The sequence below is a fragment of the Aspergillus ruber genome, assembly GCF_000600275.1.
Source record: "Aspergillus ruber CBS 135680 unplaced genomic scaffold scaffold00002, whole genome shotgun sequence".
Classification (NCBI taxonomy): Eukaryota; Fungi; Ascomycota; class Eurotiomycetes; order Eurotiales; family Aspergillaceae; genus Aspergillus; species Aspergillus ruber.
In genome coordinates, this window is record NW_024467298.1 from 934,469 (window position 1) to 951,089 (window position 16,621).

The 16,621-nt window shown below is 50.9% G+C and overlaps 6 protein-coding genes across 6 annotated transcripts; all 6 read left to right on the forward strand.

Moving 5' to 3' along the window:
• Positions 1–507: 507 nt before the first annotated feature.
• EURHEDRAFT_408349 (uncharacterized protein) lies at positions 508–1,932 on the forward strand. Its single transcript, XM_040780807.1, has 2 exons — positions 508–1,137; positions 1,196–1,932. Exons 1-2 carry the CDS (start codon positions 895–897, stop codon positions 1,691–1,693), a joined length of 741 nt encoding a protein of 246 aa, XP_040642783.1. The 5' UTR covers positions 508–894; the 3' UTR covers positions 1,694–1,932.
• A 212-nt stretch (positions 1,933–2,144) lies between these two features.
• On the forward strand, positions 2,145–3,765 carry EURHEDRAFT_408350 (rRNA 2'-O-methyltransferase fibrillarin family protein). Its single transcript, XM_040780808.1, has 3 exons — positions 2,145–2,448; positions 2,565–2,698; positions 2,763–3,765. Exons 1-3 carry the CDS (start codon positions 2,355–2,357, stop codon positions 3,468–3,470), a joined length of 936 nt encoding a protein of 311 aa, XP_040642784.1. The 5' UTR covers positions 2,145–2,354; the 3' UTR covers positions 3,471–3,765.
• A 339-nt stretch (positions 3,766–4,104) lies between these two features.
• On the forward strand, positions 4,105–7,201 carry EURHEDRAFT_512379 (mitochondrial processing peptidase; the record flags this gene model as incomplete). Its single annotated transcript, XM_040786063.1, has 6 exons — positions 4,105–5,031; positions 5,565–5,681; positions 5,748–5,873; positions 5,928–6,005; positions 6,060–6,754; positions 6,811–7,201. The coding sequence occupies 6 exons, from the start codon at positions 4,105–4,107 to the stop codon at positions 7,199–7,201; spliced, it is 2,334 nt and encodes a 777-aa protein (XP_040642785.1).
• A 371-nt stretch (positions 7,202–7,572) lies between these two features.
• EURHEDRAFT_470633 (tRNA (cytosine-C5-)-methyltransferase) lies at positions 7,573–10,574 on the forward strand. Its single transcript, XM_040785309.1, has 4 exons — positions 7,573–7,618; positions 7,692–7,882; positions 7,955–10,072; positions 10,136–10,574. The coding sequence occupies exons 1-4, from the start codon at positions 7,595–7,597 to the stop codon at positions 10,470–10,472; spliced, it is 2,670 nt and encodes an 889-aa protein (XP_040642786.1). The 5' UTR covers positions 7,573–7,594; the 3' UTR covers positions 10,473–10,574.
• Positions 10,575–11,868: 1,294 nt separating this feature from the next.
• Positions 11,869–15,273, forward strand: EURHEDRAFT_470637 (glycoside hydrolase family 35 protein). Its single transcript, XM_040785310.1, has 5 exons — positions 11,869–12,039; positions 12,090–12,166; positions 12,226–12,528; positions 12,586–13,763; positions 13,817–15,273. The coding sequence occupies exons 1-5, from the start codon at positions 11,905–11,907 to the stop codon at positions 15,148–15,150; spliced, it is 3,027 nt and encodes a 1,008-aa protein (XP_040642787.1). The 5' UTR covers positions 11,869–11,904; the 3' UTR covers positions 15,151–15,273.
• Positions 15,274–15,390: 117 nt separating this feature from the next.
• On the forward strand, positions 15,391–16,567 carry EURHEDRAFT_128069 (uncharacterized protein). The gene has a single exon (XM_040777730.1). It carries the CDS (start codon positions 15,631–15,633, stop codon positions 16,432–16,434), a length of 804 nt encoding a protein of 267 aa, XP_040642788.1. The 5' UTR covers positions 15,391–15,630; the 3' UTR covers positions 16,435–16,567.
• Positions 16,568–16,621: the final 54 nt, after the last annotated feature.

The window sequence follows — 16,621 nt, forward strand, 5'->3', positions numbered from 1 at the left end:
TATCAACTATACTCCGTGGATACGAGGGGTATGTACTATAGCCAAAAGGTCGTTTCAGCTGGCGCCCGAGTAACCTCGAGTGTTTCTGCATGTCCGAAAATAGATCGGCATTCACTGTCTTCATATTGCAATCTGCAACATTCTGCACCACATGCAACACTGGAGAAAGAAAACGAACAAATAGGACAAACACCCGGTTCCTCTTGCAGTTCTTCACACTAGCCGATTCTGGTAGTCGGATTAGCCGCCGACCAATATGTAAGACAACGCATTGAAGTTGAGATATATTTAGGCGCCGGGGTGTTTAGGAAACCTCCTGATTGGACATCAGCCTTGAGTAGGGCTGAATCGATCGAGCAAATTCCATCCCTGGTCGGTATCGGAAGTCTGCAGAGTTTCGTCCGGCGCATGGTCCTTCCAGGCGCTTAACTTTTCGCCAATGAAATGACACCATCCCACCTTCATCGTTATGGGCGGCTGCAGGAAGCTTTTTTACCTGATGCTGGTGTTAGACTCATGATTTGAATTCTGCGTTGGTCTAGTTTGCAAGTTTCTATTCTTGGCATGGGGCCCTTGTGGTGGGGGCTGATATGGTGCTGACATACTGGGTATATATATTCATCCAAGGTCGCCAGGTTTGGATGGGATCGTCAGGTTTTCCCCTGCCTATTTCCTAACTCCATATCTTGCTTTTCCTCTAATACGCAGCTAAGCCATTGATTGTTTTTGACTTCTGCGAGTTTGCTTCGCCCATACCTCCGAAGCAAGTTTTACCTAGCTGCATGAACAAAGTCATTGAGTGACCCCAACCTTCACCCTACGAGGCACAAATCAATCCTCAAGCACGCACCGGTCATTAAGTCACAACATATCCTTTTCGACAAATATTTTGACATGCGTCTCAATCTCTTCCTTGGTGCCAGCCTGGCAACGAGCTCCATTGCCGCACCAACGCTCCTACGCGGGCTAACGAATGCCTTGAGCACACTCACTGAACCAATTCAAGACATAAAGCAACTACTCGACACATCAACTACCTGCGATACATCCCGAATCTCGCTACCAAAATCAGGATTTGGTCTTCCCGTTCCTGACGGCCAGATGCCCATTTATGTTGCAGTCGGACGTGGTACACAGGTAAGCAAGGAATATCCTCCCAAAACCTACGACATTAGAGAGCTGACTCCAGAACCAGAACTATAGCTGCGCAACATCTACCTCCGACTCGACCCCTGAAGCCATAGGAGCCGTGGCAAACCTCTACAATGTCACTTGCATCGCAGCAAGTGACCCGGACATGGTTGCCACACTCCCGAACACGGCCTACAAAATACAATCTATTAATAATTATTCCTCCATCCTTCGTGCTGCAAATGTCGACTTGCTGGGTCATCACTTTTTCCAGGGTTCGACACCAGTTTTCAACCTCGACACCACGCCGTCGCAGCAGTACGGGATCGCATTTACTAAAGTGCAAAAGAAAGTAGACGCACCCTCAGATGCTGTGCAGGGTGATGATGGGGCTGTAGAGTGGCTTTATCTGTCGACTATAAGTGGCACCGTTGGAGATTATAAGAGCGTCTATCGGGTGAATACGGCCGGAGGAGCAGCGCCTAAGACATGTGAGAACATGCCATCAGTTATTGAAGTTCAGTACGCGGCAAATTATTATTTCTATGGGGAAGAATCGTGAGGATTAGCGTTCATATGGGCTTTTTTTTTTGTATATAGATTGGCATGAAGTTGATTGGACCTTGTTATTTCGAAATAAGTCCCCGGAGAGCCCAGCCGGAAGCCATCCAGCGCAACCCCTCCATTTTCCAACCCAGTATTCACTGAAATAGTATAATAATAGAAGCATCATAGTCATTGGTGATCTCGCCCTTGCCGTTCAATATAAAAGAACCTCTTTTTTGAGACCAATGAGAGCAGGGCTTTATGAGATCATGTGACCTCGCTATATCGGACAAACACACGTGACCAACACGTGCCCACACCACTTCGGAAATGCGCTATTCCAGATGCAGCCTAGCGCGTTCTGATTTTCGAAAGATCCAAAGGCTCCGTCTGAAAATTCTCGACCGCAACAACGACGAGCAGCACGGCGTTGAGCGAGTTCTGAAAGCTATTGCAGGTGCGATTTCTTGCGCAAATTGCTTAATTCAGTTCATTTGACACCTGCGACTCTTGATTCTTATCGTCTCCGACTCGCTTTTTGCGTTTTTTATCGCCTATCTTTTCTCTTCGAAATTTTCTGCAGAGCTCTTCCCGGTTGTCTATCAACTGAATTGCCTGCGAAAAAGTGATCCGATACCTTGAATCAAACCAAATAAACATCGAAATCATAATATACAATGGCTTTCGCTCCTAGAGGACGTGGTGGACCCCCCCGTGGTGGTGGTGGTCGTGGTGCTCCCCGTGGTGGTGGTGGTGCTCGCGGTGGCCGAGGTTAGTATACCAATCTCAACGGCATAGAAGGCCAATCAATCCATCGTTCGGACAATGCCATATCCCTGTGATGTTCATCTGAGGGAAACAGAGTTGCTAACTCATTGCGTCTTCAGGCGGCTTTGCTCCTCGTGGCCGTGGTGGTCCCCCTCGCGGTGGCGGCCGTGGTGCTCCCCGTGGCCGTGGTGCTCCGCGTGGTGGCCGTGGTGGTCCCAAGGGCGGTGCCAAAGGTGGTGCTAAGGTCATCGTTGTAAGTACTTGTTGAAAGTGTTCAAATTTGACGTGCGAAATTAACTAACAAATCTGTTACCTAGGAACCTCACCGTCACGGCGGTATCTTCGTTGCCCGCGGCGGTAAGGAGGACTTGCTCGTTACCAAGAACCTGACTCCTGGAGAGGCTGTCTACGGTGAGAAGCGCATTGCCGTTGAGACTCCCGCCGACGACGGCGCTGTCACCAAGACTGAGTACCGTGTGTGGAACCCCTTCCGTAGCAAGCTTGCTGCCGGTGTTCTTGGTGGTCTGGATGAGATCTACATGCGCCCTGGCGCTAAGGTTCTCTACCTTGGTTCCGCTAGCGGTACCTCCGTCAGTCATGTCGCCGATATTGTCGGACCTACCGGAAACGTCTATGCTGTTGAGTTCTCCCACCGTTCTGGTCGTGACCTGATTGGCATGGCCACCCACCGTACCAACGTCATCCCCATCGTCGAGGACGCCAGACACCCTCTCCGCTACCGTATGCTCGTCCCCATGGTCGATTGCATCTTCGCCGACGTTGCCCAGCCCGACCAGGCCCGTATCGTTGGTCTCAACGCCCACATGTTCCTCAAGGAAGAGGGTGGTGTCATTGTTTCCGTCAAGGCCAACTGTATCGACAGTACCGCCCAGCCCGAGGTTGTTTTCGCTCGGGAGGTCCAGAAGATGAGAGAGGAGAGAATAAAGCCCAAGGAGCAGCTTACCCTTGAGCCTTTCGAACGTGACCACTGTATAGTGTCTGGTATCTACAAGCGTTCTGCATAAAAGTGGTGATTTAATTCCGGTTTCTTATCTTTTCTCGTCATGTCTAATCATTTCATGCTCTGTGTCTTGTCTTTTTTATATCTGGCGTCGAGTGTTTTGTGATATGCTGAAATGTTTTCCTATATTTTTCGTTTTTGGCTGTATGTTGAGGTGTTCTACACATGTACTTCTGGTATTTTAAAAAAGAATGTACACGTCTGGAAACATTGCTTAGTTTCAATCTGGACTATGTTGCAATATAAATGGTTTGCTGCCTTGCAACTCATTGGCTTAGGAACCCTTCTAAGAAACCGATTAAACTTTCGTCTCTCGGAGCTTCGCCGTCCTGAACCCATGGTCATCTCGGAATATCTGCGTGCATGTCACTTCAGCATGATGCCATGCAGGAAACAATCCGAGATAAATACGTCTGTTTACGAGAGACAAAGATGCTCTCCTCTCCACTCGACCCCGCAAAGAAGTTCCCGGGGATAATGCCATGCCCAAGGACCAAGTGTATATAAGATTGCCATTGAGCATATGAAGTTGCCCGATTTCAGATATTCGACATTCTCTTTTCTCTCCCCGTGTCTGTAGTCGATCTATATCGCTATCTTTTATCTCAGGGACGTTTACTACTATATTACAGCCAACCATGTCGATACTTATTACCGGAGCCAGCGGCTACGTCGGCCAGGAATTGGCTGCGTCGCTTCTTTCAAATTTACCTGATGCCTCAGTGATCTTGACAGACGTGGTGGCACCCAGTCTACCGGCATCTGCCGCTCAACATGCCTCCCGTGCGAAGAGCGTCCAGGCCGACCTCACATCGACCAAAGTGATTGATGAATTGATCAACGAGAGCAACCGATTCGATACTGTTTATCTTCTCCACGGGATCATGTCTAGTGGCTCCGAGGCGAATTTCGAGCTGGGAATCCGCGTCAACCTAGACGCAACACGGTATATCCTGGATCGACTACGCATTACGATGCCTGGTGTTAAGGTGGTGTTTACATCCTCCCTGGCTGTGTATGGCCGCGCACCGGCGGGTCTGGTCATCGATGAGACCAACTTCCCTCCCGTGCCGTCTTCTTCCTATGGATCGCAGAAACTGATCGTGGAGACCTTGCTGAACGATTACTCGAGACGAGGATTCTTGGACGGCCGGGCTGTTCGATTGCCAACGGTGACAGTGCGAGCTGGGAAGCCTACTCAGGCTGCTAGCAGTTTTGCCAGCGACATCATCCGAGAACCGTTCAATGGAAAGAAGGCTGTCTTGCCAGTCGAAAAATCGGTTGAAATGTGGATCTGTTCGCCGTACACGGTAGTCAAGAACCTGCTGCACGCTCGGACGATTCCAAAGGAGGCATTCGGGGAGTCGAGGTCGGTCAATCTTCCCGGATTGAAGGTCAGTATCCAGGAAATGCTGGATGCATTGGAGCAAATCGGGGGATTGGAGCGACGGGGTTTGGTGGAGGAGAAGTACGATGTAGGTATCGATCGGATCGTTCAGACGTGGACTCCTGATTTTGAGACGGCGCGTGCGTTGAAGCTGGGGTTCTCGGAGGATATTTCCATGGTCGAAAATATTCGGCAATATGCGGCTTCACTTGCTTAGAGATGTCGTCCTGTGTTTTTTTCTATGTCTATTAAATCTCTCTGAGAATTTATAAACCCAATTGGAAGAATATGACTGGAATCAATTACCTTGGGCCGTATTTTGTAATCCCCAGGAAAACAGACCATTCCGGCCGTGAGCCCGAATGTTGATGATTAAGGTCATGGTCCTGACTGAGAAACGATAGCCCTAGCACTGGTCGTCACCTCCAAAATAATTCATATCGTCCTTTCTCGTGGTCTGTAAGCCGTAGAATACACTACTGTTGTTCCCTTTTGCCGTAGGAAACGTTCGGGATCGAATGGGCAGGTTTGGAAAAGCGGGTCATGTGATTGGCTGGACGAGTTGGCGAACAATTTGACTTCCGAACCTCAACCTCACCGTCGCTGCACCTCTACCATCATCCCTCCCTCCCTCCTCCCCGCTTTTCCTTTGGATTTATTCTCCATACACGGGTCACAATGGCTTCCCGCCGTCTAGCATACAGCTTTCAGCAGGCTCTCCGGAGTCGCCAGGCTATTAACGCCATCAAGCCGGTGCGACGGGGTTTTGCTTCGCCGGTTTCCCTGCCCTCCACCACCCAGTCCACCACTCTCCCCAACGGCTTCACGGTACGCGATCATAACTCTCAAGATTGTTTCCAATTGATTCGCCGGTGTGCTAATGAGGGGTACTAGATTGCGACTGAGCACTCGCCATGGGCTCAGACCTCGACCGTTGGTGTGTGGATCGATGCCGGTAGCCGGGCAGAGACCGACAAGACGAACGGAACTGCGCACTTCCTTGAGCACCTTGCTTTCAAGGTACGGACATATGACAGGTATTCTTGGTATGCGGATTCGCTGACAATGGGCTAGGGTACCAACAAGAGATCCCAGCATCAATTAGAACTCGAAATTGAGAACATGGGTGCGCACCTTAACGCCTACACATCGGTACGATTCGGGAAGAAGATACAGTGGAAGAAGCACACTAATGGCTTTCCTTAGCGAGAAAATACCGTCTACTACGCCAAGTCTTTCAACAGCGACGTCCCCAAGTCCGTCGACATCCTCGCAGACATTCTCCAGAATTCGAAGTTGGAACCCGGTGCCATTGAGCGTGAAAGGGATGTGATCCTCCGTGAGCAAGAGGAGGTTGATAAGCAGCTCGAGGAAGTTGTCTTCGACCACCTTCACGCCACCGCTTTCCAGGGCCAGCCCCTTGGTCGTACAATCCTCGGTCCCAAGGAGAACATTCAGACCATCTCCCGGGACAGCTTGGTCGATTACATCAAGACCAACTACACCGCTGACCGCATGGTCCTCGTCGGCGCTGGTGGTGTTCCTCACGAGCAGCTTGTCAGACTTGCCGAGGAGCACTTTGGTGGCCTCCCCAACAAGCCTCTGACCTCTGCTGCCCAGGCCCTCCAGGCTGAGCAGAAGCGCGCCCCCGAGTTCATTGGCTCCGAAGTCAGACTCCGTGATGATACCCTCCCCTCTGCCCACATTGCCCTTGCCGTCGAAGGTGTGAGCTGGAAGGACGATGATTACTTCACCGGTCTGGTTGCTCAGGCTATCATTGGCAACTGGGACCGTGCCATGGGTAACTCTCCCTACCTCGGCAGCAAGCTCAGCTCTCTGGTCAACTACCAGGGCCTTGCCAACAGCTTCATGAGTTTCTCCACTAGCTACAGCGACACCGGGTAAGTTCTCTTGACATACATATCATTCGAAGCAGCGACTGATTGAACCTGCGCAGTCTCTGGGGTATCTACCTTGTTTCCGACAACCTGACTCGTCTCGACGACCTCATTCACTTCACTCTCCGTGAGTGGACCCGTCTGTGCTTCAACGTCAATGCCGCCGAGGTTGAGCGTGCCAAGGCTCAGCTCAAGGCCTCTATGCTCCTCTCTCTTGACGGCACCACTGCCGTTGCTGAGGACATTGGCCGCCAGATCATCACCACTGGCCGCCGCTTCTCGCCCGAGGACATTGAGCGTACCATCGGTCAGATCACCGAGAAGGACGTTATGGAGTTTGCCAACCGCAAGCTCTGGGACCAGGATGTCGCCATGAGTGCTGTCGGCAGTGTTGAGGGTATCCTTGACTACCAGAGAATCCGCAACGACATGACCCGGATGACCCTGTAAAAATGCCATTACTCTAACAACAGTGTTTTCTCCAAGATGTTTTATGGCCACCACTGTCTTGTCTTCATTTCCTTTTGTTATGTTGGTGACTAATAGATAGAAGGGGATGTGATAGTCGCAGCGGAAGCAGCGTTGTCTTGTATGTACAGTATAAACTGTTCCACTGATATCTTAAAAACACGTTTTCTTTTTTGTTCTTATTTTGTATTAGTACCAAGTAATAGCCGCCAACACTGCTTGCTGCTCAAACAAGATTCAAGTAAGAACTGGTGAAACCCCAATGGCTTATCTAATCGATACCGGTCCGGCGTTATTCCGGTGGACGATTTTTGGAGCTTCGAGACAAGTTCGAGTGAGAACGCGTGATATCCCCAATACTCAATATCATTCACAATGGGCAAGCGCGGTGGTAAGAAGGTAAGAGCTGACTCAATTCATCTGTATGCATGTATATTTGAACCATCCGCTAACACACTTCCCCTCGTTGCAGTCTGGCAGAGGCGGCGGTAGAGGCGGCGGGCGTGCGCCGCGCCAGAATTATCAAGACATCCCGAAGCAAAACGAGAAGCTCGAGCGCTACTACAATGAGCTTGGAGCCATTCCCGAAGAGGAGAAGGAAGCATTCTGGGAGGCACTGCGCAGAGATTTGCCAAACAGCTTCCGGTTTACGGGGTCACGAGGGTACGTCATGTGCAGAATCAGTTTGCGATTTGATAGATAGGTTGATAACTAACCGGTGTCGCATTCCTAAAGGCATGCGCTTGCTGTCCAAGAACGCCTCAGGGATCATTACATCCCGGAGATCACTTCCATTCAGTACGAGGGTAACCATGTCGAGCCGCCAACTCCAGTTCCCTGGTACCCGGACCAGCTTGCCTGGTCGATGACCACCCCTAAGAACGTCGTCCGTCGTTTCGCGCCGTTCGCTTCATTCCAGAAGTTCCTTGTCGCAGAGACGGAGGTCGGAAATATCAGCCGACAGGAGGTGGTCAGCATGATTCCTCCGCTTTTGATTGATGTCAAGCCTGGCATGACGGTGTTGGACATGTGCGCCGCACCGGGTAGCAAGTCTGCGCAGTTGATGGAGTCGCTCCACGCGGGCGAAGAGGACACCATGCTGCAGGCTGCCAAGGAGATTGAGAATGGGACTGCGGGTCCGGATGGCATTGGGCCTGAGGGTTTGAATGATGACGGCCGGACTACGGGCCTGCTTGTAGCAAACGACAGTGACTACAAGCGTGCGCACATGTTGATCCACCAGATGAAGCGATTGAACTCACCGAATCTGATCGTCACGAACCACGATGCTACGATGTACCCCTCTATCAAACTTCCTCCCTTGCCGGGCACCGACGGAAAGCCTTCGAAGAACCGATACTTGAAGTTTGACCGTATCCTTGCCGATGTGCCTTGCTCTGGTGATGGTACTGCCCGGAAGAACTACAGTGTTTGGAAGGAGTGGAGTCCTCAGAACGCTCTGGGACTGCACGCTACACAGGCCCGGATTCTTGTCCGCGCATTACAGATGCTGAAGGTCGGTGGACGGGTTGTTTACTCGACGTGCAGTATGAACCCTGTGGAGAACGAGGCTATTATAGCAAGCGCAATTGACCGATGCGGTGGCTCGGCCAACGTCAAGATTGTCGATGTCAGCAACGAGCTTGCCGGCCTCAAGCGGGCCCCTGGTCTGAAGACCTGGAAGGTTATGGACCGTGAGGGCCGGATGTGGAACAACTGGCAAGAAGTTGAGGAACAAAGAGAAAAAGAAGGCATCAGCGGACTTGGCCGGATTGCGATAGGCATGTTCCCTCCTACCGGCAATAACGCTGATATCCCTCTGGAAAGATGCACTCGTATCTATCCCCACCTGCAAGACACCGGCGGTTTCTTCATCACTGTGTTGGAGAAGCTGTCTGAGATTAAGGCCAAGCCTGAAGACTCTTCGAAGGTGATTCCCAAGGGAACCGTTGCTGCGCTTTCCGAAGAGCTCGACCACAAGAAGAATGGAAGCGGTCAAACCCTGGAGAAGATCGAGGCATTAGACGACCTGGTTGCCCCCGATGCGCAGGCTCAGGAGGAGGCTGCGAAGAATGAAACTGTTGCACAGGCCTCGCACCAGATCCCGTACTCCGCTACGCTCGAATCGTCAGTCCCAGCGACATCTACCAAGAGGGAGCCAGACGACGAACCTCAGCTTCCCACCAAGCGCGTCAAGGTCGAGGATGGCAGCGAAGTTGTCATGGGTGACCGTCCCGTTCATGCTCCCCCGCCTGCGGCTGGTGCTGAGCTTGAGAAGACTGTCCCCACCGAAGCAGCTCAACCCATCGTGCCCGCTGAATCCCAGGCTCAACCCCCACCCAAGAAGAAGCCGGGCCAACCCTTCGAAGAGCCCTTCAAATATTTACCTGCGAACCACGAGGAACTCGACCCGATCTACCGCTTCTACCAGGCTTCTGACCGTTTCCCGCGCGACCGCTTCCTGGTGCGGAATGCCCAAGCAATCCCAACCAGGACGATCTACTATTCCAGTGCACTGGCACGGGACATCCTGACCCAGAACGAAGGCCAGGGTATCAAGTTCGTGCACTGCGGTGTCAAGATGTTCGTCAAGCAGGATGCGCAGCGCAATGAAGTCTGCCGCTGGCGTATCCAGACTGACGGGTTGAGACTTTTTGAGCCTTGGCTCGGACCTGCTCGTAGCGTTACCTTGACCAAGAAGGAGACTCTTCGGAGGCTTTTGGTGGAGATGTTCCCTAAGGTCGATGGAGAGGCATGGAAGGAGCTGGGTGAGATTGGTGAGCGGGTCAGGGATATTGATATGGGATGCAGTATCCTGTACATTGAGCCTAACGGCCAGGAAGATGGACTTAAGTATGGTTCACCGTTTTATTTTTATTTAATACCAGGCGCAGAAGCTAACAGCACTTTTTACAGGGAGCGAATGGTCTTCCCTCTCTGGCGTTCACTCCACTCTGTCAACCTCATGCTTCCCAAGGAAGAGCGTCGCGCAATGCTCCTCCGAGTCTTTGGCCAGGACGTCAGCCTCGTCAACACCACCCAGAAACGCCAGAATGTTGTTGACAGTCCCACCTCCGCAACTCCCGTAACCGAAGACAATGCAGAGCCGGCTGGCATCGCTGCTGCCACAGAGGAACAAGCGATGCAGGATGAGAATCTCATCCTGGGCCAGGATCAGCAGGAGCAGATGGAGCAGAGAGAGACATGGACTAAGGCTGGAGATGAGGAGGATCGCTTCAATACGACGGTTTAGTGTAGGCCTTTGCATTTGATGTTAGATAGAGGAAAAGTAATTGTTTGTTTGCTATTATTATTGTATTATGTATGCCACTTTATGGATTTGACCTCTGACGATCAAGCGAAACTTCCTCACCGTATCAATTTCCCTAACATCCCACTTCCTCGACGCCGTCTTCGCCATCCAAGCAAACCAACCCGCACGCTTGATAGCAGGCCTCATAATCTGTGCATACTCCAATAATCTGGATACCAGCCCGCGGTTTCCTAATCAACTATTCCCGTAACAATACCCCCTCATCCACTATAATATTGCACGGTGCAATATCATCACGCGTAAACACAGAACGATCAGCACGAGGCAGCATGTTGGGTAGTTGGTCCTTATGGAGACGGCCTCCGAAGTGTAAGTAGCATTGATAGATGCGGTCTTATATGTCGGAATCACTCATTAGTAGCTGTGGTGAGCCGGGATCCAAATCCTCGAGTAGTGGACTGGTCGTTGGGATCCATCAACCATACACTGGAAAGGGCCGTCAATCAGTTCCAGTGGGCGAGGGATATCCCATATCTTCGGGAACATGGCCCAGAGCTGACAGCACACGAACTCATTGGTTTTTTGGTTCATTCTATCCCACTTTTTCTCTAGGGATGATTCAGGCATAAGAGTCACATGAATGATTCCGTCACCAGGGCTGAGCTTGGTGGATATGGCTTTCAAAGAAGGAATCGATGTATGCTTAGCCACTGGGTTCATTGCTTTCACTTTGTTGCGCTTCACTGCAAACATTGACTGGGGACTGTCACGCTCTATCATTTGATCATCAACTTCTAGTTACATAGGTAAGTCACTTTCTGTCAACGTGGTCCAACCCAGAAAGAAGCTGATGACACTTCACTACAGCGTAGCTAGTAATGTATATGCGTGTCAATATACTCAAGCTCGGTGTTTTATCTACGTACCAGAGCACTGTCTTTGTGCGAAGAGCAGACGCATATTGGTTTAAAATGTCTTTGCTCATGAAGCATATGCCACAAACTCAACGTATGCTATATTCCGAGATGCACCTCTTCCAAGTATCTAGCAATATTAAAGCCAAGGGTATCCAAATGTAATGTTTTTTTGCTTATATTATGGCTTGATACTTGCATTGTCCCAATGCGGGGTACATAGATGACGGTCTGGGTAATCTTCGGCATTTCCCGTCATTTCCCCACGGGCATTCCCTTGACCCTGCACAAAGGGTCTTACTACACATTACCCTAACCAGTACTATTCCTAATGCTATTATCCGCTTATTATCCGGGCTCCACTTTTCGCCTTCCTGCCGGGGCAAATGACGCTGGATGCGGGGGAAATAACTCATTAGGGCTATATAAAGTCCGGAGCTTCTCCTCGAGCTTTGCTAGCTAGTTCCAGTGTTGAGTACAGGTCGAGCCAAGACGTCATGAAGCTGCTCACGCTCTGTGCGATGGCCTCGCTGGCCACTCAGGCAGTTAGTGCGGCCATTAAGCACAAGCTTAATGGCTTTACTATTACGGAGCATCCGGATCCGGTGAAGCGGGATTTGTTGCAGAAATATGTATGTTTTTCTTGCTCATTACCGGTGAAATATGCTGATGAAGGTGGTAGGTGACTTGGGATGACAAATCTCTCTCCATTAATGGAGAGAGGATCATGATTTTTAGTGGTGAATTCCACCCCTACAGGTGCGACATGAATTGCCTGGAAAATCAGAAAACCTTGACAAGACTAATGCGCATGGCAGACTTCCGGTCCCGTCTCTATGGCTCGATGTCCTCCAAAAGGTCAAAGCGCTCGGGTTCAACTGCATCTCATTCTACACGGACTGGGCTTTGCTGGAAGGAAAGCCAGGTGATTACCGAGCTGAGGGAATCTTCGCTCTGGAGCCCTTTTTCGAAGCAGCAAAGGAGGCCGGTATTTACCTGCTTGCTCGGCCCGGTCCTTATGTCAATGCTGAAAGCTCTGGCGGTGGATTTCCCGGATGGCTGCAACGGGTCAATGGCACCCTTCGCACGGCGGACAAAGGGTTTCTGGATGCGACTGACAAGTATGCAAAATTTCCCTGCAAGTGGATGTTCACAATTTTGCTGACACTACATGATAGCTACATCGCCACAATTGGTGCTGCCATTGCGAAAGCGCAAATCACGAATGGTGGACCGGTCATCCTCTACCAACCAGAAAACGAATATACAAATGGCTGCTGTGGCGAAGAGTTCCCTGATCCCGATTACTTTCAATATGTGATTAATCAAGCTCGAAATGCTGGGATTGTCGTGCCAATGATTAGCAACGATGCATCACCTGACGGACATAATGCGCCAAGCACGGGAAAAGGAGCGGCTGATATCTACGGTCATGACAGTTACCCTCTTGGATTTGATTGCGCAAACCCGTCTGTATGGCCAGAAGGAAACTTGCCCACCAGCTTCTGGGCTCTGCACGAAGAGCAAAGCCCAACGACCCCGTACTCTCTGGTTGAGTTCCAAGCTGGAGCTTACGATCCTTGGGGAGGACCGGGATTTGCTGCGTGTGCCGACCTAGTCAACCATGAGTTCGAGAGAGTGTTCTATAAGAACAACTTTAGCTTCCGGGTTGCCATCTTTAACCTCTATATGATATTCGGTGGCACCAACTGGGGTAACCTTGGTCACCCCGGCGGATACACATCCTACGATTATGGCTCAGTGCTGAGTGAAACCCGCAACATAACTCGCGAAAAATACAGCGAGCTTAAGCTCTTCGGCAACTTTGTCAAGGTCTCTCCGTCATATTTACTGGCTGATCCTGGTAATCAGACAACGGGCTACACGAATACTTCTAATTTGACTGTCACACCTCTGAAAGCAGAAGGATTGACCTCGTACTATGTGGTCCGGCATACAGACTATAGCAGCCAGGCATCAACTCCGTACAAGCTCAGACTCGCTACTAGCTCTGGCAATGTGACGGTTCCACAGCTGGAAGGAGAGTTGTCGCTGAATGGACGGGACTCGAAGGTCCACGTTGCTGATTACAATGTGTCTGGGACTAACATTGTATACTCAACTGCGGAGGTCTTCACCTGGAAGCAGTTTGCTGACAGCAAAGTCCTCATCTTGTACGGTGGCCCTGGAGAGCATCATGAACTGGCTATTGCGTCCAAGTCCGAGGCATCTGTTATTGAGGGCTCCGAATCGGATATCAACTCGAAGCATATTGGTAGCAATGTGGTCATCTCCTGGGATGTCTCGTCCACCCGCCGCATTATTCAAGTTGACGATCTGAAGATCTTCCTCCTCGGTAAGACTTGCTTCTACAAGAATACAGAGGGATATGAGACTGACATCAACTAGACCGGAACACTGCCTACAACTACTGGGTCCCTGAGATTCCAGCTGAAGGAACCACGCCGGGATACAGTAATGAGAAGAATACTGCCTCGTCGATCATAGTCAAAGCCGGATACCTCGTGCGAACAGCCTACCTTAAGGACAGTGGTCTCTACCTCACCGCAGACTTCAACACAACAACACCTATTGAGGTTATCGGTGCACCAGAAAGCGCCCAGGCCCTCTACATCAACAACGAAAAAGTCTCGCACAAGGTAGATAAGAACGGCATCTGGACCTCAGAGGTCAAGTTTACGGCTCCAAAGATTGACCTTCCCAGCCTGGAGGACCTCGAATGGAAGTATCTGGACACACTTCCAGAGATCCAGTCTTCGTATGATGACTCTGCATGGCCAAAGGCAGATAAACCTATCACGGACAATGACCATCGCCCACTGGACACACCAACATCACTTTACTCTTCCGACTATGGTTTCCACACGGGCTATCTGGTCTACCGGGGTTCGTTTGTCGCACAGGGAAATGAGTCTACCTTCTTCATCCGCACGCAGGGAGGGCAAGCCTTCGGAAGCTCTGTGTGGCTTAACCAGACCCTTTTGGGCTCATGGTCCGGATTGAACCAAGACTCAGACAATAACTCGACTTACAAACTGCCTAGCCTCCAGCAAGGCAAGAACTACGTGTTCATCGTTGTCATTGACAACATGGGACTCGACGAGAACCTCGACGTTGGCGCTGACGTGATGAAAAACCCCCGTGGAATCCTGAACTACAGCCTGTCCGGAAGAAGCCAGGATGCAATTACATGGAAGCTAACTGGCAACCTGGGTGGTGAGGATTACCAGGACAAGACACGAGGGCCGTTGAACGAAGGTGGTCTATACGCAGAGCGATACGGCTTCCACCAACCGGAGCCCCCTAGTGCAGACTGGAAGTCCTCAAGCCCTCTAGAAGGCCTTTCAAAACCCGGCATCGGATTCTACAGCACCAACTTCGACCTTTCCATCCCTAGCGAATATGACGTGCCCATCTACTTCAACTTTGGCAACAGCACAGACTCCAACCCAGCGCCATTTAGAGCACAACTCTACGTAAACGGCTACCAATACGGTAAATACGTTAGCAACATTGGTCCACAAACTAGCTTTCCGGTGCCAGAGGGAATTCTGAACCACCGTGGAACAAACTGGGTCGCGGTGAGTGTTTGGGCACTGGGAAAGGAGGGGGCGAGATTGAGTAGTTTTGAGTTGTCGCATGAGAGACCGGTGAAGACGGGTTTGAAGGAGGTGAAAGCGGCTGAACAACCGAAGTACGAGGCGAGGAAAAGGGTGTATTGATGATGTTCGGTATAGTATGAGATCTTTTGTATAGTAGTAGTAGTTGAAGGCTTTTGAAAAAATAAACATTTGCAAACATGGCATACCTCTCAATAGGAAAGAAACCACCTAGATCATATCATCGAAAATAAGAAGCACAGGGAAAATAATAATGGCGTTGTTGTTACTATCCTGAGCCAACTCAATCGGAGGATCATCCCCAGCCACCGCATTATCATCCCCGTTTAACCCGTCCCCATCGCTGGCCCCGTCATTTTCCCACTTTTCTTGTCCTGTGCTCCGATTTCTCTCTTGATGCTACTGCATTACACTTCGACTTTTGGCATTTTGCATCCATGTCCTCGTGCCTGAACATCTCGTCGCTGGAATTGCTCACCACCATCAGCGAATAGGGCTATGCTGCCATACCAGCAAGTCTGATATCTGCGACGCATTCTTCTGATCTATCTCTTCAATTTAACCGAGTGAGAGCGATAAAGAATGAATTCGATATCATTACCATCTTCATCCTCACCACCGCTACCATCCTCCTCATCAATAACAACACCCCTCCTCATCCTCCGTCGCTTCCTCTCCGAAACAACCAACACCAACACCGACAACTCTACCACTTTCGCCAACACCAACAATGACAATTCAACCGTTCACACCATAAACCGCCGCTACCAAACCGTCTCCCTCCCCGCAACCGCCTACGGCCGCCTAGACACCTCCCCAGCCCCGGGCACAGTAGTGGGTATCGTCCTCGGTACTGTCGCGGGATTCCTCCTCCTCCTTTACCTATTATACGCAACATTCATCCCCAAAAAACCAATCGACGATGCTGCTACCGTCGAAGTCGAGGAAGTAAGACGTCCGCGTGCGCGTCCACGCCGCGCATGGAATGGCTGGGGTCGTGGCGGCCGCAGCGGCGGTGGTAGTCGCTACGGCGGTAGCGAGGAAGGAGGCGGTGACTTTGTCGACGTGTACGAGGAAGAGAGCATCGAGAGCCCGCGCAGAGAACCTGTCAGGGAGAGGGAGAGAGACAGGGGTGCGGGAAGGAGTTGGTGGGGATGGGGTAGGGGTCGGCAGGCGGATGATCGGTCGACGGATGATGGGGGGACGGTCGAGGTTATGGAGGAAGGGGATGGGTATTATGCGCCACCTCCTCCGCCTATGCCGCCGCCGCCGCCGATGCAGAGGGAGAGGAGGAAGAAGAGAAAGTCGAGGAGGGCGAGGAGGACGGATGATCCGTATGAACGGGGAAGTGAGGACTGGGGTGCTGCTGGGGGGAGTGTGGATTAGGGATATTATTTGCGGTGGGCCTAGTTGTGGAGGATTATGGGCTGTTGGTAATGATTGCTTAATGTGTGATGTGTGATGGGTAACAGTACTGTTTACGTGTTTGTTGACTTGATCTTTGATACCCTGTTAATTCACTTACATACCCCTTGTTGACGTTGTCTTAATCCATAAGAATGCTTGAATTGAA